The following is a 26,301-nucleotide window of genomic DNA, read 5'->3' on the forward strand; positions in this document are numbered from 1 at the left end:
CATTTTCAGTTGTACAGAAAAGTCGAAAGAATTGGAGAGTGGACACTCACTCATTAGCACTCAGATCCTAGAATAGATGCTTTGCTGTGTTTATCCCTCCAGCACCCGCCATCGCTCATCCATTAGTCTCTCCGTCCAACCTTTGAATGCATTTCAGAGCTACAGACGTCAGCATACTCCCCTTGAAACACTCCCATGTGTTTCATTAATTAGACTTTGATATTTTCCAGCTTGTTCTTGGTGATGTTAACTACTCTGATCACCCATTAACTTTAGACTTCTTAGCCTTCCCTGTCGTTAGTACTGGTGGTAAAAGTCTGAGATAACAACAAAAATATGAAAGTTCTTTGTTTCTGTCACTGTGTGATATTTACCCCAGATTCACCCTATTCAGTGTCACACCAGGTGTGACCCTGGTGAAGGAAAGATTAGCAGCTCCCTGTTAATGTCTGTTAATCAGAGAGGTCGGGTCCAACAGATAAAAATTAACTCAAGTGTGAAACCAAGGACAGGCATGCATATAAGAATAAGAGCAGATGGTGGTCCAAAGGGCAGAAACTCCCGGATCTGCTTGCAGTATGACCGCAGGTGAGTTACTGGTATCTGTCTGGGCACCTTGCTCTGCTCCACTTGATTCAATGCTTGGTCAGTTGGTTCTGTTAGATTTAGATTTTGTAAAAAAATTTTTTTTCTTTTCAATTTTCATTCCTTTTCTTTTTTCTTATTTTATTGCATGGGCCAGTTCTCCCACTGAAGTGGCAGCCCTCACAGCTGCACTCTGTCTTGTGGTTGATGTTGATGTGCTTACTGTTTGTACTTTTTTCCCCTTTTTTTGGCTACATTGCATGGCTTGTGGGATCTTAGTTCCTTGACCGGGGATTGAACCCAGGCCCCTGCAGTGAAAGGGTGAAGTCCTAACCACTGGATCACCAGGGAAGTCCCCTACTTGTTTTTAAGTAAAGGTTGTTCCTGTCCCCCAACCCACCCCTACTTCCCCCACCCCTACCTTCCTCTAGTTTCTTAGTAGCTTTTTGGACATGACTTTTCTGTTGAATTTTATGGAACACTGTTCTGGATTCTGAGACGTGATCATAAAGTTTTTCACATCCGACTTGGGATCACTTCCTAAATTTCTCCAAACCCTTGCTTTCTTCTGTAAAATGGTGGTAAAGAAATGCGATCACGATGGTGCCTGGCTCAGGTGCTCACAGGCGCCCTCTGGCTGCTGTGGAGCAGACCGTGAAGGGCGAGAACGTGGATCCAGACGAGGATCTGGATGCTGGCCTTGTCTATGTAGATTTGCTCATTTTCCAAGAAACCCAGATTTATCTCCAAAACATTGTGACTTGTGACTTTGAAAGTTGACTCAACTCGCATTGACCCTCTACTGCCAGAAAGCAAGCCCAGGTAGGGGTTCCCGGTGGCATAGCTGGGGGATACACTCACCGAGCTTGGGGCTATGGAGTGGGGGGGGGGGGGGCCTGAGTTCACACCTTTGCCTGTCACTTTCCTGTGGGGACCGCCAGCTTCCAGGTCCCCATGCAGACTGGGGAGGCAGTCCCCGTGTCACCAAGTCAGCGTGGATTGAGGGGACGAGTCGGGGGGTCTGTCGGACAGGGCCCGCAGAGCAAGGGGTGTGGTGCTCGCTGTTACCGTGCCGCTGCCATCATCAGCGCCTTGTCTGGGGTTTTCCACCCTGGGCTTGTGTAGACAGCCTCACTGCCTGTCTCCTGGGACATCTGTAGTCATCATGACTGGGATTATATATACTGGGAGGGAACCCCTAGCATCCAGTTGGGGGGCCAATACGGCTCCACATCCACAACACCCCAGATGTCCCACAGAGTGACCCCACCCTCGTGTCTGCAGTGCTGGGCACCTGGGTTAGCGAATGGGCCTTGGGGGTGCCCGGAGCCCCACACTGTAGGTGTCCTGTGCAGTGCGCTGAGAGGCTGGGCTTTGCAGTGTCACAGCTCAGCTGACAGGCGGGAGCTGTGGTGGGGTCCCCGTGCTTCTGTCTATGTGATTGCAGTTGTACGGAGGCTGAAAAAGGAGCAGCAAAACCTTGGGCTTGATCTTGTGTGTCTTCACCTCTCCGGTGGCTGATGTTGATCGTGTTTTGTGGACATCTCGGTCCAAGATGGGTAAGAAATAGGACAAGCTGGCCCTCCCCGACAGGAGGTGGGGGAACGCCAACCTGGAGGCTTGGCTGCCTTTCCTGAGCTCAGACTCCTCCATCTGGCTGCACGACCTCATCTCGGGGTCGGGCAGGGGACCAAGGTCCTGCGTCCTCTTGCTTTGCAGTATCACTGCTGGAGGAGCAGGGTCTGGAGGAGGCCCTGGAGCCACATGTCACTGGGTTGTGGTTTTGCAACTAAAGAGCTTCATTCCTTTAAAAAAATTTTTTTGAGCCATAGTTCACATAGTATAAAATTAACTCTTTTAAAATGCATAGTCATTATTATATTTGTTGTGTCACCACCACCAAAATCTAATTCCAGAGCACTCCATCAGTCCCAGAAAGCCCTTAGCAGTCACCCCCCCCACCTCCTCCCCCTCAGCCCCTGACAACCACTCACCCACTCTGTGTCCGTGGATCTGCCTGTTCTGGACGTTTCCCATCAGTGGAATCACACCCTGTGTGTCCTTCTGTGTCTGCTTCTCTCACTGAGCGTCGTGTTCTCAGGGTCCATCCATGTGGTAGCGAGTGTCAGGGCTTCTCTCCGTGGCTGAGTGATCTGTCGTGTGGGTACCTTTAATGCTTTTGTGAATGTGAGGAACGCAAGTTGGATGGAGGGCGTGAAGTGCTCACTTCTGTCTCCATCCCCCAAAGGCTGAGACTAGGTCCTTATATTCCTCTTGGAGATGCACTTCGCCTGGAGGAGTGGTCCCTGCATCAGGTAGCTGCTGCTGTGTACCAGCCACCTCGGAGCCACAGGGCTGCGAACTGCACACACTTGCGATTCTGTCATCCGGGTTGGGTTCAGCAGGCAGCACACAGTCTAGGAGGCTCCTGCACTTGGGGGTGGGGGCTGCCTGGTCCTGCCCCCATGGGGTCTCCCGCAGGGCCTCAGCAGGGACCTTGTGGCTCAACGCTACCCACCTTCCTCACACTGCAGGGTCCCTTCCTCTGGGTTTGGTGGCTCAGGGTGGGTTGCCTGGCTGCAGGGGCTGCAGCCTCCTGGGGTCAGCACCAAGCCCTCCTTGTGGGTTACAAGCAGATTTCCCTCGGTGGTTTGTGGGTGGCCTGTCCACTCTGGTCATGGTGGACCAAGACTCCGGGGGGCCCTGGCCCAGGGGAACTTTGCTCCTATGGCCAGACCATTCCAGCTGATGGGAAGTGAGTGAGCCCTGGCCCCAGTGTTGCTTCTTGGCTCAACTGCCTCATACTGTCTCATTTGCTCTGAGTCATGGGGAGCAGCCCTCCCCTGGGCACCAGGCAGGCAGTGATCACACAGTGACCGCCTCAGGCCCCCCCCGCCCCTCTCTGAGGAATGCTCCCCTGTGCACTGCAGACAGCTCTGCTGGTGGCAGGGCAGACCTGATGCCCCGTGACTGGGGGTATGGAGAGATGATACACAGGTGGGGTGGGGCCCAGTGCTGGAAGACAGAGAAAGCCAGAAGGTGGGGAGAGTGGCCTGGAGTTAGGGGGGCATTCTGGGGTGAGGTGATCAGGGGAACAGCTTATCTGAAGGGGTGATGTCTGAGCCAGGTATTGGCTGAAGCAGGGGAGCAAACCCTGCAGAGGTCTTGGGAAGGTCGTTTCAGGTGGGGAGAACAGCCCGTGCAAAGGCCCTGGGGCGGGACTGAACCTGGCATGCTGGAAGATAACAGCAAGGAGCCCCCTGTGGAGCAGAGTGAATGAGGGGGAGCCGGGGGGAGCACGGGGAGGGGACAGGACAGGCCGCGCAGGGCCCTGTGGGCCGCATAGGTGACTTGGGCTCTTATCTGCAGGGAGATGGGACCCCGGAGCGCTGTGGGCAGAGGAGGGGGCCTGACTCGTGCTCATGGATACCCTCTGGTGGCTGCTCTGGGGAGGACAGACTCGGTGGGGTGGGGGCAATTTTCCACTTGGTACAGGATGGGGGCTGAGAGGAGCCAGGCAGAGGTGGACTATGAATGGACTTCGAAGTAAAAATAACCTAGTGTTTCTGCTGAGGGATAGATGGTAAGGCCCCCTGCTCCCGGTCCTTGGGGTGTGTTTTCTCTGCCTCAGTTTCCTCATAAAAAAATGTAAGAGAAGTGGTCCTGTGTATGCCGGGGGAGGGGTCCCTCACCAGCAGTCTTCGTGGGCATCCGTGTGGGGGCCAGCCCGAGGCACAGCTGTGTCCCCAGTTCCCCCCCAGGTCTCAGCCCTGCCTCCTGCCTGCAGCGCCTCACGCTCTCCCCCTCCCCTGGCTATTTTTAAAACCTAATTTCCTCGAAAACCGGGTGGCTCATTCAAAAGATAATTGGCCACGTCTTGGGCTGGGAGGAGCGCAAGATCTTGGTCCCTGCCGCCCCCAGCCCGGATGGCAGGGGTGGGTGCAAGAGCCACCTGGCTCCCTGGTCCCAGAGCTGAAGGGCAAGGCTTCAGAAGGGCATTTCAGAAAGCGGGTGGGCTCTCGGATGGTGGGACTCTGGAGGAGGGGGAAAGGAGGCCCCTAGAGGGGACATCAAGGTGCATGTCTAGGCAGAACCCCGTCTCAGGTGTGCTGGCCACTTCTTGCCCTTGCTTCTCCCCCTGCTCTGCGCACCCCTGCCTGTGACCTGGGCTGGCTCAGAGCCTGCCTGCTGCCCTCCTGGCCTCATGCCTGGGGGTATTCCAGGTGGGGTGGGGCGGACCCGGCTGGACTTCACATCAGCGCTGGTGTTGGCCGGGCCCCGCCCCCACAGGCCTGAGACTGCAGAGGCCTTGGTGGTGGAGAGGACAGGGACCACAGTGTTGAACTGTCTCCACCATGGGACGGGTTGGGAGCTGCAGAGGACATAGGTGGGCCCAGGGGTTGGGCTTCAGGCTCAGGTGCTCCAGGTAGACTGAGGAGATGCCTGGGGCCCCCAGACGAAGTCTGGAATGTTCCATTCAGTCCACTGGCACTTCCTGCCTCATCCCCCCTTCCTTCCCCCACACCCCAGACGCAAAACCGTGAATTGTTCTGCTGTTGGGTGGCCAATGAAAATATTATGTCAGCTTTCCAGCACCTTCCGCCACCCCCCACCCCCAGGCCTCGGGGTGGGCTGAGCCCAGGTTCATCCTGTGGCCAGGGAGCCCCACAAGTAGCAGGTGGGCGTGTGGGCTGGTGTGTCCCGTCCTGGCGCTGTTACGGCCTTCCTGGGATCCGTGGGCTATGTCCTCCAGGAGAGTCCCTTCCGTGGACCCTGGTGTCATGAAGGGCTGAGCCGGCTGCTCCCTGGCCTTGGTTTTCCTGTCTCCTGATGGCGGGGGCGGGGGAGGAGGGCACTGCAGGCAGAAGGGTGCTCAGGAGAGTCCCCACCCCAGCCAGCCTGGCTGCACCACGGCTGTGCTATCTTGGTTTTGTGTTCTTTATTGAGAGATAATTCATAAATACCAGAAAACTCACTTGTAGGTGTGTAATTCAGTTTTTCCTGTATCTTTACAGTGCTGTGTGGCCATGACCACTGATTGCAGACTATTTTCATCCTCCTAGAGGAACCTGAGTCCCCAGTAGCCATCCCCAACCCAGGCCTGGCCCGAGCCCGGTGAACAGAGAGCACGTTCTGACCCCTGACCTGTCACCTGGGCCTGCTGCTCTCTGGTGGCCTTTGCCTGCCCCCCGGCTCATGGGCCCAGGGCTGGGTCCTTGGGCCTCCCCACCCCCACCCCCACATCTCCTGGGTGGTCTTGTCCACTGTTGGGGCTCAAACCCCATCTAGCCCCAGGACAACTGCCTCCAGCCTTGCCTCTAGCTGGGGCCTCCCTGAGCTCCTGACGTGGGGTCCAGCTGTCCCTCCCGTCTTCACGCAGGGGTCTCACACTCAACATGGCCACCTTGCCCCCGACCATCCCCGACACCTCTTCTGCCCAGCCCCCATCCTGGCTGAGGCAGCTCCATCCTTCTGTGAGTTGTTCCAAAATCCTTAGTCATTCCTGACTCCTCACTTTTCTTCAGTCCACCTCCAGTGAGCACGGCCTGTCTGTTCTGACTCTAGATCTTCCCCAGTCTGCCCACTTCTCTCTCACATGCTACGCGGTGGCCACCGTGGTCCACCCCATTATCTCCCACCTAGAGTAGTGCAGTTGCCTCCCGGCTGGGTGTGCCACCCCCCCCGCCCCCCCATCTGTTCCCCTACGGCCACCAGGGGGCACCTGTGAGCACCTGAGTCAGGTGCCCCCACCTTACCCCAGCCCTCCAGGGCTCCCACCTCCCTAAGGTAAGAGCCCAAGCCTTCCCTTGCTGATCAGACCCCCCACCTGTCTCTTCATGTGATCCTCCTGGCACTCGCTGTGCTGTCCAGACCCTTCTCTGCACCCCTTGACTGTGAGCCCTGGAAGGTGGGACCAGGACCGTCCTGGTCACCACTTGCCTCCCCTCCACGCTGACACCTGGCAGACACCAGTGTATGAGTTCCCCCTTGCAGCTGTAACAGATCACCACAGACTTGACCTGCTAACTACACAGATTGATTATCTCACAGTCCTGGAGGTCAGGAGTCTACCTCAGTCCTCACGGAGCTAAATCCAGGCGTGGGCAGGGCCCGTCCCTCCGGAGGCTCCACGGGAGCACTGGCTCCCCCGTTTTCCAGCTTCTAGAGGCGCCGCATCCCTGGCTCATGGCCCCTCCCTCCACCCTCACAGCCAGCAGAGCAACGTCTCCGTCTCTCTGCCTCTGACCCTCCCCTTCCCTCTTATGATGACCCTGTGATGGCACTGGGCCTCCTGAGGAATCCAGGGTCATCCCCATCTCAGGGGTTTTAACCCCCCAGCACAGTCCATTCTGGGACCAGAATGTGAACGTCCTGGGGGTTGGGGCAGATGTGTGCTGAGCACTCGCACTGAACAGATAACCCTCAGCAGAAGCCAGCTTTCTGGGTGAGGACACCAGCTCAGCGGCGCCCGTGCTTGGCCTGAGGCCCCCCTGAGGAGCTGGGCTGGAGTGGGTGGTAGTGGTCCTGAGAGGTGAACGTCGCTGGCCTTCCCACTGGGAGCATCCTTCCACGGGAGCCGTGGGGATGGGGGCCGTGTGGATGAGGGCTGTGCGGACAGGGGCCCTGTGGACAGGGACCAGGGGTATCCTCGGCTGGCTGCCTCTCCGTCACCCAGCTGCCTCGGGGGCTGGTGCTGTTACTCAAGCCTGGGCCGCAGCCGCTGATCCCTGCCGCCCGGTCGCTGCCATGTCCACCCTCCTTGCTTGGGGCCCTCCTCGCGATGGGCTGTGCCTTGTCTCCACCCGCCCTCCCACTGCCCCTGCCTGCAGAGCTGCGTCAGCATGGTCACTCCGCATCCGCTGCCACATTGCATCTCCAGGCCTATTTACCACGAGGGGTCCCTACCACCTCCCCGGGGCACAGGGTGAGTGTGTGGGGCGGTGCTGACGGCGGAGGCCAAGGGTCCAGACTAAAGTATCCCTTCTCTTCCTCAGGTTCGGCCCAGAAAAAGACGACCCCAGCAGAGGTGAGTGTCCTCGGGGGCCCACCCTCCCTGCCTCCCGAAGGTGGACGGGGCAGCACCCCGCCCTGCCCGTGTCCTGCTCCGTGGCCTTGGGCATCTCACTGCACTTCTCTGGGCCTCAGATGCTGGCATAGCAAATAAGCACATGTTGTCAGACAGTGAAAACTGTCTGTCCCACCAGCACCTTGAGTTTCTGGGAGGAATGGAGTGGGTGGGGAGAGCCTCGAGGGGCCTGGAGAGGGTGGCCCCCCTGCCTGTCCCTGCCAGCAGTGCCTCCAAGCTGGCCTTCCCCCCCGCCCGCTGCTGTCCCACACCTGCCCACCCAGGGTCCCGCTGGTCCTGTCCCCAGGCAGCTTTTCCTGGTGGTGGCCACTTGAGTGAGCTCTTGGCACCCTGTGTCTAGTTTGTTAGTTTCCGGTCACTCCTGGAGGCCACCTGCGAGGGGCTTCTGTGAGCCCTGTTATCTGAGGAGCCGTGGGCAGCAGCTTAGAGGACCCCAGGTATAGCAGGAGCCACCCTGGCATCCATGTTCCCTCCCAGCCAGGCTCCTTTCCCAGGACACTTCTGGGCACCCAGGGTCCTTCCTAGGAGGGCTTTGCCTATCTGCTGGGGCTGTGGGGGGTGTCCAGCTGACTGGCGGTGGGGAGCCAGCCAAGTGGCTGGGGGTGCCAAGCAGGGCTGGCAACTAACATTGCCTGAGGGAAGCCCGCCCCCTGGTGGCTAGTGTGCAGAGCAGGCTGGTCTGAGCCCTGTGAATGCTGGCAAGTAGACACCATCTGCGGGCCGGCCTCGGCCCGGCTCTCAAGCTAGCATGTGTCCTTCAGGCCCCATGGCCCTGTGCACCATCTTTGCCCTGTGATGTCACACACGGGGGCCAGTGGTTTCCACACAACTTTGCCAGGATGTCACACCTGTGCCATGAAGCTGGCAGGAACCAGCCTGCCCACAGACCAGCGGGACCTTTCCCCCATCCAGGGGGAGATACTGTCATCTCAGTCCAAAAGGTTTCACCCGGCCACGTCTGGGGACATCTGTGGTTGTCACAACTGGGGGGCTCCTGGCAGTGAAGAGGTGGGGCAGTGATGTTGCTCCACACCCCACAGCACCGAGGATGCCCCCCAGAGAGTGACTAGCCCCAAGTCAGCAGTGCTGGGGGTGGGGGTGACCCTGAAGTTGGGGCTCTTCTCCCTGAAGAGGACCCAGGCTGCTGAGATGTGGGATGTGGGCCCCCAGAGAGAGGAGTCCCCGTGCCCTGCAGCCTACCCACCCAGCCCCTGCCCCAGACTCCAGCTGGGCCCAGCGACAGAGGCCCTTTTTGGCCAGGATTTCCAGAACGTTCTGGTTTCTTGCCAATTCTGAACTTCCTGCTTCCTCCTCCCCAGGTCCCGCTGATGACTGGACAGCCCGGTCCTGGCCATGGGAAGAAGCTGGGTCATCGGGGTGTGGACGCATCTGGCGAAACCACCTACAAGAAGGTTCCTGCTCTGCCCTCAGTCAACGGGGGTGGGACAAGGAGGGGGCCCCCCACATGTGCATGAGGCCCACGGAAGGTCAGGTGTGGGCCATCTGTGGCTGGAGGCTGCACCACCTGCCGCTCCTCAAGTCACTGTGGCCTTGACTGTGACTTTGGGCGAGAGGAAATTGCAGCTTCCTCCCGTCCCTTGGGAGCGGGGTGGAGTTGAGGTTGGGCCAGGGCTGTGTGCGGTGAGCTGGCCCCACTGCTGCTGGTCCTCTCTGCCTGGTCGCACCTCCCAAAAACACCCACCTCGCTGAGAGCGAGTGTGTGCAGCAAGTGAGTCACCCTTCTGAAGTGTTCAGTTAGATGGTTTCTAGAATATTCAGGGCTGTGCAGCCATCGCCAGAGTCAATTTTAAAGCGTTTCCCTCACCTCAAAAGCCCTGTCCCCATTTGCCTCCCCCATTCCCTGACAACCAGGAATTCACTCTCTGTGTCTGGATCAGCCTGTTCTGGACGTTTCCCATCAGTGGAATCACACCCTGTGTGTCCTTCTGTGTCTGCTTCTCTCACTGAGCATCGTGTCCTCAGGGTCCATCCACGTGGTAGTGGGTGTGAGGGCTTCTCTCCTTTTTGTGGCTGAGCGATGCTCCCATGGGTGGAGGGACCATGTTCTGTGTATCCACCCTCCGCTGATGGACCCTTTCTGGCTGTTGTGACGGCTTGTGTCCAGGTGATTGTCGGGGCTACACTGCCCTCCCTGGGCCACAGTCCTAGCAGTGGAACCGCTGGAGCCCCTGGGGGGGTCACAGGTAACCCTCGGAGGAGCTACCACTCTGTCCACCGTGGCCGTCCTGTTTTCCGTTCTTGCCAGCTGAGTGTGGGGACTCTACTCCCCGCTCCGTGTGGTGCTTGTCTGTCTGATCTGTCCCTCCCGGTGCATGGGCAACAGGTCCCACTGTCTAGATTGGCACCTTCCTGGCACCTGGTGGTACCCAGCACCTTCTGTGCTGACCGGTCATCTGCACATCTCCTCTGGAGATACATTCAGTCGATGTCATCTTGAGGGAATGGATTGAGGGGGGGCTTCAGGAGGAGGGGTGAATGCTTGGGAAGGGCTTGTCCGTGCGATGGGAGTGCGGGGGACCGGAGTCGGTAACTTGAGGACCAAGGCGTCTTTCCTCGATGGTGGGCGTGTTGCTTAGGGCTCATGGTGATGGTAACGTGAATGGTAGTGCTGACAGATGGACAGGCAGCTGGTACTTCTCTAGGGAGGGTGGCAGGAGGGCCAGTGCCAGGGTGGAGGACTGGGATGCAGAGAGGCAGATCCCTTTGAGAGTAGACAGAAGGAGCCTGGATCTCAGAAGGGAGGCCTGGGCCTTGCTGGATGCTGTACTCCAGCTTCCCAAAAGAGAACCCTGGCAGTGGTAGACCCCCCGCCAAGTCGGGGCGGTTCTGAGCTCTAGGAACCTTCTAGAATGTGGACAGAAAACAGGCCACGGGGCCTCATGGTGGTGTTGGAACCTCAGTCAGGCCACTTCCTGGCCATGCGGTTATGCGGGCTGAGTGGTGGGCCTGAGGCCAGCATGTCTGTGACGGGCTTGGTGGGTGCTGCCTGGGGGCCCCTTGGAGGTCATGGGTGTTGGGGGCTGAGCCACAGGCCAGATGCTGCCCCCTCCATCCTAAGGGGGCTTCCCATCCTGTCTCTGACCATGGCAGCCAAGGGGTGGGCCCCAGGGGTCTTGATGCAGCTGGGTTTCCCGCAGACCACGTCCTCTACCCTGAAGGGGGCCATCCAGCTGGGCATTGGCTACACCGTGGGCAACCTGAGCTCCAAGCCGGAGCGCGACGTGCTTATGCAGGACTTCTATGTGGTGGAGAGCATCTTCTTCCCCAGGTACCCTGCCCGCCCGCTCCAAGCCCTCTGCACTCTCCCTGCACACACAAACCCCCCCCCCCCCCCGGCTGTTCTTTCGGCCTTTTTCTCTGCTGGAAATGGCTCCGGCCCCTCGGGGGCTCCCCTTGCCTTTGAGGTACAGTCCTGTGCCAGTCAGGATGTTTGCTGCTGAATCAGAGATGCAATAGAATGGCAGTCGACTCTTACAAAGAGAGGAAGACAAGTTTGTTGTTTCTCTCTTTCTAATATGTGTGTGTACCTACACACACACACACACACAGTCCAAGGTTGGAAGATTGGTCAGGTGGCTCCATGATGTTGCTGGGCCCAGATTCCTTCTGGTTTCTCCACCATCTATGCTGCTTTTACAAACCAGTGACTGCAAGAGCTGCCCAGGCTCCTGCCATCACACCTGCGTTCCAACCACAGGAAAGAGAAGGAGAGCACATGCCCCTGCCCTTTAACGGCATGACTAGGAAAAGACCCAAGTCATTCTCCGCCCTTCATGGGATTAGCCAAGTACAGCACCCTGATCATGCCTGGCTGTGGAAGAGGCTGGCAGTGGTCTTATTCTGGGTGGCCATGTGTACATCCCACACTGTGGGCTAATGAAGGAAGGGGGGAGGGTGATCACTGGAGGAGAGCCCGAGACTGGCCACAGCCCTTTGACCTGTGTCCAGCATGGGAGCCCCATGTCACTTTTTGGGTTGGCTATTCGGGTACCTTGGGGCTGGGCCTGGGCGGGCAGGTGGGCTGTCGGTGGGGGATGGGAGCGTACACAGGCCTGGGTACCTCACAGTCTCCCCCCTGCTTCCTCTGCAGTGAAGGCAGCAACCTCACTCCCGCCCATCACTTCCAGGACTTCAGGTTCAAGACCTATGCGCCTGTTGCCTTCCGCTACTTCCGGGAGCTCTTTGGGATTCGGCCAGACGACTACTTGGTGAGTGTGTCCTCGGCAGCCACTGTGTCACACGGTCACCCACTTGAGCCTTGGCTCGGGGGCTTAAATTGCCACTTGCTTGTCGTCCTCGGCCTCCATGGGGCAGGGATGTGGCTGCAGCATTGCTGGGCTCCTTGCTCAGGTTGTCATGCAGGGCTGGGCTGTGGCCTCAGGTGGATTCAACTGCATCAGGTCTCTTCCACACCCCTGGTGTCATTAGCCAGGCTCCGTCCTTGCTGGCCAGGCCTTCCATTCCTTCCAGACACTACGGTCTCCTGTGTGATTATCACATGGAGCCAACCATGACCACTTCTGGGATCAGCCACCAGCCCCTGGGCCTGTGGGGTGTCGGTGACCACCCCACCCATTCACCATCCCCTTTTCAGTACTCGCTGTGCAACGAGCCGCTTATTGAGCTGTCTAACCCCGGTGCCAGCGGCTCCCTGTTCTACGTCACCAGCGACGACGAATTCATCATCAAGACGGTGATGCACAAGGAGGCCGAGTTCCTGCAGAAGCTGCTGCCTGGCTACTACATGGTGGGGAGCCTGGCCGCCCCTGGACGTAGGCCTTCCTCCCTCTGCTGAGGAGCTCCGGGCATCCCCACGTTGGGAACTACCCCTCCTGGGAACCACCCCCTCTAGGAACTGTCCCCTCTAGGCAGGCCTTGACTGGCCGTCCTGGGTCACCGAGCCTCACCCGCAGGACCCCCTCACGTGGCGAGCAGGAATAGCCATCTGGGCCTTGGTGGCCATCCCCCACCACCCACCTCCCAGAAATCATGGGTTTGGGCCTCAAGTCTCAACAGCCAGTGACTCAGACAGGCACTGAGGAGGAACTGGGCACTCAGGCCCCTGAGGGTGTGGGAGCAGGCACCTCAGACTTCCTGGCCCCCAGGGGTGGGGGTCCTGATACACACCCAGACGGGACATGAGGACCCCTGCCTGAGGGCCAGCCTTCCCTGCTGCCTGGCAGGCGTGGCCAGGCCCTGGGCAACTTTGCACACAAAGTTGTGTGCAACAAAGTTGTGACCCGTCCCCCACCCTGTAACCCGCCCCGCCATATATGATCCTGGGTGGGATCCTCAGCTCCCCTAGGTCAGGGGTCAGCAAATGTTTTCTGTGAAACATGAGAAAACAAACATTTTCAGCTTTGTGAGCGCAGCCTCTGTCTCCACGGCTCCGCTCTAGCAAGAAAGCTGCCGCAGACAGGGAGAGAGCAAGTGACCCCGGCTGAGTGCCGATAGAACTGCCATGTGCGTTTCATGTAACTTTCACATGCCACAGAACACTATTTTTTGTTTAGTTTTATCAGCTTCCTAACAATGTAAAACCATTCTTAGTTCCCAGCTGTACAAAGACAAGTGGCCTGGGACGTCCCTGATGTTCCAGGGACTTCATGCTTCTAATGCAGGGGGCACAGGTTCAATCCCTGGTCAGGGAACTAGGATCCTGTATGCTACAAGGCACAGTCAAAAAAATTAAAAAAAAAAAAAAGACAAATGGCCTGACGCCTAGAGGCCAACTAACCCCCATCCCTCCAGGGCAGACTGGGGAGGTGAGAGACCTGGGTCTGACCTCCTGGGAAACCAGGCCCAACTCCTTGGGAAGTCCCCTGGGGCCCTTTATGGAAAGGCCACCTCTCCCTGGGCCTGGCCTTGTAGAATCAGACCCTCCTGGCACTTTCGGTCAGGTGGGGCGATGAGGAGTTCAGCTGACCGGGTGCTAGGGGCAAGGAGAGAGGGCAGGCCTCAGGGAGGTGGTCAGGGTGGGCTTCCTGAAGAGGTGGCCTCTGGCCTGAGCTCTGAGGAGCAAGCCACAGGGTGCTGTGTGGGGTCCCAGTAAGACTCCTGGTGTCCTCTCCATCTGCCCTCTCCCCTCCACCAGAACCTCAACCAGAACCCCCGGACACTGCTGCCCAAGTTCTATGGGCTATACTGCGTGCAGTCAGGCGGCAAGAACATCCGTGTGGTGGTGATGAACAATGTGCTGCCACGCGTGGTCAAGATGCATCTTAAGTTCGATCTCAAAGGCTCCACGTACAAGCGGCGGGCCAGCAAGAAGGAGAAGGAAAAGAGCATCCCCACCTACAAGGACCTGGACTTCATTCAGGACATGCCCGAGGGGCTAATGCTTGATGCCGACACCTTCTCTGCACTCGTCAAGACGCTGCAGCGAGACTGCCTGGTGAGGCGCGGCCGGCTGGTCGGCCGGGATCCCATGTCTGAGCCCCGTCCTCCTAGCTGTGCAGTGGGGACGCGGGGAGAAGCGAGCGCCGTGTGAGCCGGGGAGGTGCCCCACCCCCACCCCTCCCCCACAGGCTGTGTTCTGCTGCCAGAGCCTCCGGGCAGCCTGAGGTTTTCAGGGCTCAACTCAGGGTGCACTTCAGGGCTTGCCTGGCCTGAGTGTTTAAGTGTTTAAGACTTTGAGCTTCTACTGCAGGGGACACAGGTTCGATCCCTGATCAGGGAACTAATATCCTGCATGCCTGCGGCACAGCCAAAACAAAAGCAAAACTGAAAAAACTTAAGGCTCTCCTTAGACCCGGCAGTTAGCAGCAGACCCAGGTCTGTGCAGCCACCCTCCTCCACAGGCAGGTATCTCTTAGGGAGAAAGAAGGCTTGCCAGGCTCTTCCCAGGCCTTGCTACTGTGGTCCACCCCGCCCCTCACTGGACTCAAAGGCGAGGATACGGAGGTCTGGAGGGGGTTCAGGTCAGGCCTGGGTCCTCCAGGGTCTGCCCTGCACCCCTGGCTCCCAGACACCTCAGAAAACCACCAGCCATCTCTGGGTCCCACGGCTTCCAGGCCCCATCCCCAGTGTCCATGTGTCCACGTCCTGGGCTGCACCTCATGGTCTGAAGCTGGGTGGGGTGGCCAGTAAACCGGGCTTCTGAACCCGGGCAGGGGTGGGGGTGTGGGGCTGGCTCGGAGGCACCCTGACCTCAGGTCAGGAGCCATGCCCCAGGCCCACCCACCGTGGTCCATTTACCCGCTTGGGCCTATTGCTCACCTGATTGGTAAAATGGGATGAGCACCTCCCCACCTGGCCGTGGGGACTCGGTGGACACAGACCTGGATGCAGCTCAGGCTCAGCACCAGCCAGGGTCACGGTACCGGGACAGAGTCAGCCGACCCCTGACCTCTATTCCCGCAGGTGCTGGAGAGCTTCAAGATCATGGACTACAGCCTGCTCCTGGGCGTCCACAACATCGACCAGCAGGAGCGCGAGCGGCAGGCTGAGGGCGCCCAGAGCACAGCTGACGAGAAGCGGCCGCTGGGCCAGAAGGCGCTCTACTCCACAGCCATGGAGTCCATCCAGGGTGGCGCCGCACGCGGGGAGGCCATCGAGACAGATGACACGTAGGTGCTGGGGCTGGTGGGGCTTTCAGTTCTCATCTCTGCCCCGGCTCCCTTGCCAGGCGAGAAGCAGGCAAGGGGGAGGAGGAGGGGGAGCCTTGAGGAAGGTGAGAGGGACAAGGCCAAGTCCAGAACCTGGCAGGTTCCTGGTTTCTGGTTTGTAAGCCAGCAGTGCCCACCCATCCCCACCCCCTGGGCCCTGCGAGTTAGATATTGGGTGCACAGCTATGGCTGGGTGTTCTGACCCTGGCATCCGACTCAGTCAGTCAGTAGGCGGAGGTCACTGGCCAGCCCTGTGGGAAACACAGGTACCCCCGCCCTGGACCCAGGGGAGTTAAAGCCTCACCATAGGCAGCAAAGCTGGAAAGGTATTGGAAGGCAGCCAGGAGAGGTGGAAAGGGCTGGGCACGAGGGACCCTTTCACAGCAAGATCCCTGCCCGGGACCCCGGGGAGGAGGGGTGCGGGGGCTGAGAACGTTTCTTCCCTAGTGATGCCAGGTGGCTGTGGGAGCAGCCAGGTCAAACGGTCCAGAGGAGAGTGTGCCCTCTGACCCCCCAAACAGCCAACCTGGTCCTGCCCTCGGGGCTCAGGCACAGAGACAGACTCACGGGGCATCTCTACCCCCACCCCATGCAGGCCCTGGTCACTCTTTGGGTGTCCCGGGCACTGTGAGGGGTGGAGCAGCATTCCTGACCATGGTTGTGACAATCACGACTGTCCCCAGACAGCACCAGTGTCCCCAGGGACGGTCACCCCCGATGGGAACTGCTGCTGTAGACAGGTGTCACAATTGACCCTGTATCACCATGCACAAACCACATGGGAGCTGGCTGGACCCTCCACGTCCAGACCTTGTCCAGTCCTTGCAGGGGGTGGTAGCCATCAGAGTGCACAGCCAGCTGGGGGACAGGCTAAAGCTCGGCCACCAAACTGGGCCACCAGCTGAAGGGCCCGCCTGGAATGAGTGGGGGGGACCTGAGTGGGCCCAGAGCTCAGCCGTCTGGCATTTGTAGGGTTGGTGCCAGGCCAGGCGAGACGGCAGGTGCGAAGGTGAGCGCAGTGTGGAGTGCGGCTGGCAGAGCCTGTGGGGGGCCTGGGCGTGCAGGAAGCTGCTGCCTCGTGGGCCCCACTAACTGCACGGGTGGGCTTGGCCTGGGGCTGCAGCGGCTTTAACTCCCCAGCCTGCGCCCGAAGCCCAGCCTTGCCTGGGTGTGTATGTGCTCGTGCATGCACCTATGTGCGTGTGTGAGTGTGCAAGCTCCGCGTGTGCACGTGTGGGTGTGCATGCACCTGTGTATGTGTGCAAGCTCCGCGTGTGCACGTGTGGGTATGCGTGTACTTGAGTCTCGTTGCCCGGACCCTTGGGCAGCCTCTGGCCCGCGTTGACTCAGTGAGCAGGCCAGGAAGGCCACCCGATCCCTCTTCGTGGTGGCCTTCCCAGGTGTCAGGCCCCTCTCCGGGGGCCCGGCCAGGTGGCCACCTACAGGGAGTGTGTGGATCCTCAAGCCCTGAGCTCCATCACTCCTGCCTGCTCATCCCTCTGTCTCAGTGCCATTAAGGCTCAGACCAGGTACCCCTGGCTTGGGGCTTTAGGCTGCCTCCGGCCTGTGCTCCTGATAGACAGGGCTCATCCCTGGGCTGGCTCCATGGGTGCTGACAGTCTTGACCCCTCTCCTCAGGATGGGGGGGATCCCCGCTGTGAATGGTCGAGGAGAGCGGCTGCTTCTGCACATCGGAATCATCGACATCTTGCAGTCCTACAGGTGGGTCACTGCCCCCCATCCTGCCGGGCTGGGTGCATGCCCCTGGCCCGACTTCCCCACTCCCCAGTGAGAGCCTGGTTGGGGATAGGTCAGGGCTGGCACAGGGCAGGGTAGAGAGTGGGGTGTCACTGGCTGACTGTGGGCCCTGCTATGTGCCAAGACTGGGTTACCTTATCTCCTGCTGGTGTCTCCCTCCCAGCGTGGAGCAGAGCAGGCAGCTTTCCAAGCAATGGGTGAGGGTTTCTGTGGAGACCCGGGTGGGGCAAGGTGGGCAAGACAGCCCAGGGCAGGCAGCCAGAGCTCATCCCAGGGCAGGCGTGTGTATCAAGGAGGATATCCTTCCCCCTGCAGCCCAGAGGCGTTTGGGGGGGCTGCCTGGAGGCAGCAGTGTGCTCCCCAGCCCAGGTGTGGTACAGGGGCATGGCTGAGGCACTGGGCGCTCCCTGCAGCAGGGAGGAGACAGGCTCAGCCTGGCCCAGGGAGCAAGGAAGGGCGGGCTCTGTCCCCCATGGAGGGCCACGTCCCGCAGCCTTCCCACTTCCTCCTGCAGAGTAGCAGCAATGGGAGCAGCCAGCCAGTGGGGAGGGGTCGAGGGGCCTGGAAAGAGCAGGGTGGCCTCTGACTGGTGCAGCAGGTGGCCTGGTTCCTCTCGACCAGGGCTTCTCTGCCCCCTTGATGCCAGGAACGTTCCCAGTCATAATGACCGCAAAGGTCCCTGGAGACTACCTGTGTGCCCTGGGATGAGCTCGCCTGGAAGAGACCTCCTCCGGACCTGGAGGTGTGGCTGATGTCCTGGGCGTTTTCTCCTCTGCAGGTTCATCAAGAAGCTGGAACACACCTGGAAGGCTCTCGTCCACGATGGCGTGAGCATCCTCCACTTGTTCATTCTGTCTAGCCATCCGCAAACATCCTGACCATCACCCTGGCCCAGACCTGGGTGCTAAAGAGCCGAGGGACACATCCATTTTTCTGGAGCCACAGTAACAGGCCAGGGGCTCAGGGCCAAGACAAGGCAGTGAGGCAGCCATGGGATCCTTGCACCAGGGGCCCGAGCCATCTGTGAGGGTACAGGCTTAGCATACAGGCTTCCTGAGGGACGGGACTGGGGGCCCCAAGTGAGTTAGAAGCGAGGACAGGCTGGGAAAGTCAGGGGCCAGTCAGGCAGGGAACATTCTGGAAGTGTGTGGTATGGAGGGGGTCTTGGGCAGCACTGCACAGCTCTGACCCTGCTGACCCTGCAGGTTGGGCCTGCTTACACAGTTGGGCTCAGTTGTTAAAAAAAAAGCTGGAAATTCGTGTCTTCCTGTGAGCACAGCCTACCCGTAAACCCTTGCAGTGAATTACTTCAAAGTGTAAAATACTGTGAGGACCAACTGCTGGGGTTAAACTGTCCATCTGTGGCCCTAGTCCAGCTGTGGACCCTTAGGCAGAGGCCTCTCCCGCTGTAGCTTCCACAGGCCAGTTCGTTCTTGAGTGCTGAGGGCTGTCTGTGTGTGTGCAGTCTGCAAAACCCAAGGTCCCAACAGCCTCCCCCACTACGCCTCAGTGTTTTGAGGGTCCGGGGGAGCTTTCAGAATGTTCCCTCCTGGGTGGGGCTGGCCAGAAACCCTTTTGTGCGGTGAACCCACAGCAGAGGGGAAAGCAGATGGAGGGGTCGTAACCCTCTCAGAAGATCGAAGTCAGCTCCAGAGGGACCCAAACATCAAAGTAACCATCCAGGGGTTTCCCTAGCAGTCCAGTGGTTAAGACTCCAAGCTTCCATCATGGGGGGCACAAGTTTAGTCCCTGGTTGGGGAACTAAGATCCCGCTTGCCATGCATGCACCATAGCCCAAAAAAAGTAACCATCCAGGTATGTGAAACCTGAGACTGGTAGGGTGGCGCCACAGTACTGGGGGCCAGCTTCTTCCTGTGTGTCCCCGTACGCCCCAGGCATTGCCCTTGGGCCCTGGCCCAGATGGCAGCCCCCATTTTGGTTCCAGCCAGAGAGAGAGGCATCTTCCTCTTGGGGCGGAGAGACTCTTCTGCTGTCTTTGTTCACTCACCATCAACCAGGACGAGTCCCCGAGGCCATGTGACCACCTCAGGGCAGGCCAGGATGGGAGAGAGGCCCTGTGTCCAGATGCGTTCTGTTACGTTATAGCCGGGGGAGGCTGCCAGGCAGTGTCTGAGGACGTCTCTGGTGGTCACACTGGATCTAGTGGGTGGGGACCAGGGATGCTGGCACCACCCTAGGGCGTAGGATGGACCCCCAGAGAACGACCGGCCTGCGATCAGCAGTGCTGGGGAGATAATGCCATAGCAAGTGAGCAGACTGGATCCAGGGACAGCCAGGGTGTGCACCCAGGGGCCCTACAGTATGGCGCCCCAACTGTGTGCCGGGCTCCCTGCCTCACAGGCATCCCAACCCTGCGTCCTGGCCTGCCCAGCAGGCTCAGGTCCACCCGAGGGCGCCGACGAGCAGTGCGTGGCCAGGGCCGCCCCGCCATGCATGCAGGAGCCGGGTCTGCCTGCCCCCAGGACAAAGCCTTCCTTTGCAGCAGGGTCAGCTGCACTCTCCTTCCACCCCCAGCTCTAGAGATTCTTTGCAGTTTCTTGATTTTGATGTTTATTCAGTTACCTCTTTGAATAGCCATTTTATTCATGAGGGTCAACAATTAAAAATACGGACACCGTTACCACGAAACCATCTCCTTGCTTCCCTGTCTCTGCCACCACTACCGGTTCCTGGGGTCCCATCCCCACCAAGGTGATACACCAGCCCTGACACGGGGGCTCCCACGGGCCCCACCCCAGCCGTCATCCCCTGCCTGCCCTCAGGCCCCCCTTCCCTTCCCAGGACACAGTCTCCGTCCACCGGCCCAGCTTCTATGCCGAGCGCTTCTTCAAGTTCATGAGCAACACGGTTTTCCGGAAGAACTCCTGTGAGTGCCCAGGCCCTCTGGGTGGGGGTGCAGAGGGAGAAGGGTGGGAGGTCAAGAGCAGGGTAAACCCAGGGTCCTGGTCCTCCGTTCACCAGCCCTAGGACATAGTCAGGGACTTGGTCCAGGGAACAGGGCAGCTGGGGTGGCCCCTCTGGGATGTGGCATAGAGCTGGGGACCCAGGCAGTCCTCAGCCTCCGGGACTGGATGGCTGTGTAAGGCAAACTGAGCACCTACTGTGTGTGGGGCAGCGGCCACCGGAGGCGCAGGAGAGGCTGGTGACAGGCCTTGGTGGGGCCAGGGTGGTGTGGAAGGTGTGTCAGGATTTTCCTGCCTCCTTTGACCCATTGTTGCAAATGGGGGCTCGGGGGCCCCAAAGCCATGCAGCCTGGATGGTAACCAGGCCCTTGGCTTCCATGTCTGAGAGTCAGGTAGGCTGAGACTCGGGGGCTCAGGCCCCAAAGTGCTAAGTAAACATTGGCAGCTGCTGATCCTACTGCTGTTTCCAGGGGGCTAGAGTGGGAGTTTTGGGTCCCTGGGATCCCATCTCTGCCAGTGGGCAGGACAGGGCACCTGGGCTCCTGCACCCCCACCCTGCCCCTGCTGGCAAGCCAGCTGGAACGTAGGGCAGGCTTCCCCTACCGAGAGCAAGAGCGAAGGGTGTTGGCGGACAGGTTGAGGTGGGGCAGTGGGGCCGCCAGGCTTTGGTACAGAGGAGGCTCTGGGGGCTGTGGGGCCCTGTCTGGGTGCTGCTGTGGGGCTCGGGCTCCCCAGCACCAGCCGCCCTCCCTCCACAGCCCTGAAGTCCTCACCGTCCAAGAAGGGCCGTGGTGCCTTGCTGGCCGTCAAGCCCCTGGGGCCCACGGCCGCCTTCTCGGCCAGCCAGATCCCCAGCGAGCGGGAGGATGCACAGTACGACCTGCGGGGGGCCCGCAGCTACCCCACACTGGAGGACGAGGGTGAGCAGGTGGCTGGGAGACAAGGGGGCTGAGAAGGGAGGGGCCCCTGTGCTGGGCCAACCTGGATGGGAGGGGCTGGGTCACAGTCACCCGCCTCAGCTCAAGATCTGCAGCTGAGACGTGGGCAGCAGCTGGGCCTGGGCCCCTGGAAGAGCCACAGTGAGAGCTGAGCACAGAATTCACCCCCCACCCCCGACCCTTAGGTGACAGGCTCCCGTTACATCAGAGATGCACAGAGACCTGGGGGGATGAAGTGCTTAATGGGGTCAGCCTGATGTTCAGGAAGGTCCCTCCCATCTCCTGGGTCAGAGGCTCCAGGCAGGGAGGGGCAGGCGTGGTGTGGGGGAGCATCAAGGAAGGGAGACACTGCCTGTGCAAAGGCCTGGGGGGCAGGATGGGGCCTAGCCTGTGGGTGTCCGGGGAACAGCGAGAAGTGTGTGTGGTTGAAGCAGAGCGAGGCAGAGAGGCCAGTGGAGCAGGACCCTGAGGGGAGTTTTTAATTGAGAACAGGGGATAGGTACTGGAAGGCCTTACACCAGGGGGAAATTGGAGCATATTTCCCCTCCTTAAGCTGGCCGGGACAACAGTGTGAGGTGGTGGGTGAGAGAGAGGGCATGGATAGTTGGGGGTGAGCCAGGTTGCAGGTAGAGCTCAGAGGCCTCCCAGGAGCAGCCCTGGGTGCCTGGCTTGCACAAGTACCCACCTGCTCCTCCCCATAGGCCGGCCGGACCTCTTGCCCTGCACGCCGCCATCTTTTGAGGAGGCCACCACCGCCTCCATCGCCACGACCCTGTCCTCCACGTCCCTCTCCATCCCAGAGCGGTCCCCTTCGGAGTCGTCGGAGCAGCCACGGTACAGGTGAGTAGACCTGACCATGTCCCTGGGCCACGGGATGGGCGGGGTCGTGGGGTGGGCAGGACATTGACTGGGAGGGGCCTCATCCCACTTTTCCACGTGTTCGCGGTCTCTCTGCAGGCGGCGCACACAGTCCTCGGGACAGGATGGCCGGTGAGATGAGACCCCAGCCCTCTTCATTCTCTCCTGTCTCTTCTCCCATCTCCCCTACTACCGCCTGCCCCATCCCTCCTCTGCCTTACCCACCAGAGCCCTTCCTCTCTGACCACGCCATTCTGAGCACAGATTCAAGTCAGGCTCTAAAAGCACAGAGAATCTCGGGTCACTCGGAATCTGTCTTCCACCTCGGTACCCAGCGGACTCATCTCCCACACTTGCCTGTTGGTTATTCTTTCTCTCTTTCTTATTAATATTTTTATTGTAAGAAATACAAATAGAAAAACAGAAAAGCCTGCCCCCTGCCCCATGCCCGCTCCCCTCTCTGGGAGTAACCCGCGGACGGGTTTTTTTGTCTCTTGCCAGAGACGTTTGTGAATATACAAAGAGACACACATTCGGGCCTGTCTCTCCCTCTCATTTCAACCAGTATGCACTCTGGGCGCCCTGCCCTTTGCTGTGTCAACTGCTGGCGGCAGGTCACCTATGTGAACAGGTGGAGTAGATAGATGCTGGTCCCCTTTCTCTAACAGGCTATGACTTGCCCTCCCGGGCATGTGGGTTGTTCCAAGTTGTCTGATCTTATAACAGGACTGGACTAAAGAGGGGTTGTTTTCTGTAATTAGTTTTCAGGGGGCAGTAATTTCTACCAGTTGGAAAAAAAGTCATGTGCGTCACCCTCTGTCCAGCTACCTGCTCTGATGTCAGCCACCCGTCTGTTCTCCGGTGTTGCCATCCAGAGAGGTGTGCCATCTGTGCACCCGGTTGCTGGCATGTTCTGACCGACCTACATCAGGGATCTAGGCCTGGAACCCCAGGACCACCCCAGCCCCCTAGTGCAGGCCCCAGGCAGGTGCCTAGCTGCCCCCAGGGGGTGGGCAGGATCCAGACCCCCATTCACTCATTATGTCCCGGCTGCTGCCAGAGTCACAGGCTAGCCCCAGGTGGATGGTCAGTCACTGCCCTCTTGCAGCCCCAGGTGGGCAGAACAGCCAGGGACCAGATATGAACTGGGCCAGCTCAGGGCCCTGGTCCAAAGTCGCCCAGAGATAGCACCTCCTGGAGCTCCAGGCTTCTTACCGCGACTGGAAACTGACACCAGCCTGGAGCTCAGCAGGCACTTCCAGGGCGGAGGGGGGTGAGGAGGGAAACTGAGGTGCGGCTTCCCTTTGCCTCCAGGCCCCAGGAGGAGACGCACGCGGAGGAGGACCTACAGCAGATCACGGTGCAGGTGGAGCCTGCGTGCAGCGTGGAGATCGTGGTCCCCAAGGAGGAAGATGCAGGGTGAGTGGTCCCCACAGTAGATTGACTAGTTCTTGGTCTCGGGTTCTGCCCTCATCGCATTGGCCGAGCGTGGTCATGTAGCCAGCTGGCCGCAGGGCGGACTGGGAAAAGTAGTATGCAAGCTAGGGGTGGGAATGGGGCTTCCAGCTTGGGAAGGGGGCACGGACGGCCAGGAATAGTGTGGGTCTTTCCCTCCGGGAAGGGTTTCCTCCTCCAGGACTCAGAGCCGCCCTGTCATCTGAGGCCACTTTTCTTGCCACATTTCCTCTCTGCATCCTCTTGGCTTTGTCGGGGCTTGCACGACAGTAACCTACGAGGTTTTCAAAAACTAAGTTTGGTCCCCTGTTGTGTTCTGTTTTTATCTCATTCACTGTAACTCACCAGTAATGTCTTCTTTCTAGCTGCTTCTGGTTTGTTTTTCACTTGTTTCTTTTTTCCAGTGTAGGTTGAGTGCTTAAGTTCCTTCTTTTCTTTAACAATGAGGCCCTTCGGGCTATGTGTTTTTCTCTGAGTGCTGCTATTGCCATGTGCCATGGGTTTGACATGAAGCAGTTTTTTTATATTGGCTCAGGTACAGATGGGTAGTAATTTTCTTCTTCTTTTTTTTAATTTCCTCTTTGAATTAAGATAGTGGCTTTCAACAACCTGAGGGTGATTCTGCCCTCAGGGGACAGTGGGTGATGTCTGGGGACATCTCTGGTGGTCATGACTCGGGGGTTTGCTGGCATCATGGTGGGGGCCAGGGAGGCTGCCCTACACCCCACTGTGCCCAGGACTGCCCCCCATAAAGAATGACCTGCCCACTGTCAACAGTGCTGAGGGCAAGACCCTGGACTGAGGCATTTCAGGGGTGTCTCTCAAGTGTTTAAGATTTTTTGTTTACCTTTTTGGTACTTATTTCTAACTTTATTAGGTTTTGAGCTCCTCATCCGAGAAGTGAATTTCTCACTAATTGCGTGGCCGCCAGCCGTGGCCTCCAGCACATTCCCCACCTTCACTCTGTGCCTCAGTTGCCTCATCTGTAACACAGGACAGGGGCTTCCCTGGTGGTTCAGTGGTAAAGAACCCATCTGCCAATGTAGGAGACGTGAGTTCGTTACCTGGGTCTGGAAGATGCCCTGGAGAAGGAAATGGCACCCCACTCTGGTATTCTTGTCTGGGAAATCCCATGTACAGAGGAGCCTGTGGGCTACAGTACATGGGGTCCCAAGAGAGTCAGACACAGCTGAGCAAATCAACAACACAGGACAGCAGGCCCTCCAACAGGCCTGGCACCTAGCAAGTGTCCTGGAAAGAGGAGCAAAAGGTTCTGGCCCCTCAGGGGCAGGTATGTGTCCCACTTTACAGGTGAGGAAACTGAGGCCCTGAGAAAGAAGGTAGTCCTAATGGTTGCCCAGCGAGTGAGTGGTGAGGCGGGGATTTGCCCACAGGCGTGCCCCTGAGTGAGTGGAGGGGGCCAGGCCACCTGCTCGGAGCCAGGCTCCTGGTTCCCTTGGTGGCAGTGGTGCTTGGGGGTGTTCTGTCTTGTGGGGGAACCAGAATGTGTCAGGCAGAACCCATCCCTGCCGTTGAACTTCCTGCGTCTGTGGTCTCCATGAGAGATGGAAGGAGTGGGGAGGGTCCGGGCTGTGGAGGGGGGAGATGCGTGCTTTCCAGAGCCCGCCCGGGACTCCCATGTCCTGCCCGTGTCCCCAGGGAGGGGGCGTCCCCAGCCTGTGCCTCTGCCGCTGTCGAAGCGGAAACCGCCAGCCAGGCCTCCGAGCCCGCCAGCCAGGCCTCAGACGAGGAAGACGCGCCCGCCACGGACATCTACTTTGTAAGTCCCCCAGGGCTTCCTCCCATCGCCGGACCCTCGACCACCCGCGCTCACTTGTGCTTACGTGTGTGTAGACGTGCCCGTACAAACCCACGGACGCTCGTGTCCACCCCGTTCACACACGGGCGCGCCACTCCCTCACACACTCCCACGGACGCGTTGCACGCTCACGGCACTCGTGCACACCTGCAGGTGCCTCCCTCAGGCGCAGGCACGAGTGTGTGCTCACCTTCTCACACTAGCTCACTCTCAGGTGATGCGGCAGCGCCCTGCCCCCGCCATCCTCCCCAGCCTCGTGCCCACGTCTGGCCCTGCGCCCAGCGGGGCCTGGGGAGGCGTCTGGAGTCCCGGTGTGCTCAGCCCCCTGGCCCGAGGGGAGGCCCAGGCTGACCGTGGGGCTGGCATGACACACACTTTCTCTCTCACCGGTAGTGGGTACAGCGGGCAGGCTCCGTGCTTAGGGAGGCCGGGGCAGGTGGGCTCCACGCTGCCGGCCTCAAGGGACGAGGATGCACAGCTGCTCCTGGACAAGGTGGGGTCTGTCAGAGCAGGAGGGGGCCCTCCCTGGGTACCTGGGACCTCCCTCCAGAGCTGGCCATCTCCTCCCCCTCACACCTCCCACAGGCAGGCAGGAACCTGGATGAAGGGGGTCCTGGGGGGCCTGGGAGCCCGCAAAGCCCAGTCCAGTGACCGCCCCACCCCTGACAGCGGGTCCTGAGCTATCTCCCCAGGATGCCCCGCTCCGGGATCAGATGGTCCTGATTACAGCAGAGAGGGCCAAACACCAGCACCGCCTGCTGTCCTCTTCCCAGACTTTGATTCTCACCTGTGACCCCCAACCCTGCCCTTGCCCAGTGCTGGGCCTCGGGGCTGTTTGGGTGAGCCTGGCCCTCCTGCTGACATCGCTGCTTCTTAACAACCCCCTGCTCTCAGTCCCCAAGCCAATGCTGCCTGGCCTGCAGGGCATCAAGCGCGTGCACCCTGTGTTCCCCCCGACCCCCACCCCAGCGGGGCTGACCTGTCCCATCCTCTGGATCTGTGTGTGAGGTGGCCCCAGGGGCCCTGTCCTGTCAGGAGTCAGGTGCGTGAAACCCGGATCTGCAGCCAGGCCCGGCATGCAGCAGAGAAGAAAGCCAGTGGGACACCAACCCCCTCTTCCCGCTTGGCACAGCTTACCTGCCCCGCCCGATGCCCTCCCCGCCTGCCCGCCCGCCAGACTCCCGTGGCCTCGTCCTATCACTTCATCCTGTCCTCTGTTTGCTTCCTCCCCCGCCCGCCCGGCCCGCCC

General features: G+C 59.5%; 1 protein-coding gene across 9 annotated transcripts in view; it reads left to right on the top strand.

Moving 5' to 3' along the window:
• Nucleotides 1-26,301, top strand: part of PIP5K1C (phosphatidylinositol-4-phosphate 5-kinase type 1 gamma) — a 45,245-nt gene that overhangs the window by 15,759 nt on the left and 3,185 nt on the right. For 3 of the 9 annotated variants that reach the window (XM_061150692.1, XM_061150693.1, XM_061150694.1), the window contains exons 2-16: nucleotides 7,581-7,612; nucleotides 8,992-9,084; nucleotides 10,831-10,961; nucleotides 11,784-11,901; nucleotides 12,288-12,440; nucleotides 13,788-14,087; nucleotides 15,056-15,261; nucleotides 16,939-17,022; nucleotides 17,837-17,885; nucleotides 19,861-19,945; nucleotides 20,741-20,902; nucleotides 21,622-21,760; nucleotides 21,878-21,910; nucleotides 23,093-23,197; nucleotides 24,893-25,013. In XM_061150692.1, the coding sequence (XP_061006675.1) occupies nucleotides 7,581-7,612; nucleotides 8,992-9,084; nucleotides 10,831-10,961; nucleotides 11,784-11,901; nucleotides 12,288-12,440; nucleotides 13,788-14,087; nucleotides 15,056-15,261; nucleotides 16,939-17,022; nucleotides 17,837-17,885; nucleotides 19,861-19,945; nucleotides 20,741-20,902; nucleotides 21,622-21,760; nucleotides 21,878-21,910; nucleotides 23,093-23,197; nucleotides 24,893-25,013 (1,811 nt within the window). Of the gene's footprint in view, nucleotides 1-548; nucleotides 589-1,517; nucleotides 2,145-7,580; nucleotides 7,613-8,991; nucleotides 9,085-10,830; nucleotides 10,962-11,783; nucleotides 11,902-12,287; nucleotides 12,441-13,787; nucleotides 14,088-15,055; nucleotides 15,262-16,938; nucleotides 17,023-17,836; nucleotides 17,886-19,860; nucleotides 19,946-20,740; nucleotides 20,903-21,621; nucleotides 21,761-21,877; nucleotides 21,911-23,092; nucleotides 23,198-24,892; nucleotides 25,014-25,445; nucleotides 25,546-25,721; nucleotides 26,293-26,301 lie in introns of those variants that run through there. The other 6 variants (XM_061150690.1, XM_061150691.1, XM_061150687.1 and 3 more) reach the window with 6 other exon arrangements.

This window comes from Dama dama, chromosome 9, assembly GCF_033118175.1.
Source record: "Dama dama isolate Ldn47 chromosome 9, ASM3311817v1, whole genome shotgun sequence".
Lineage (NCBI taxonomy): Eukaryota > Metazoa > Chordata > Mammalia > Artiodactyla > Cervidae > Dama > Dama dama.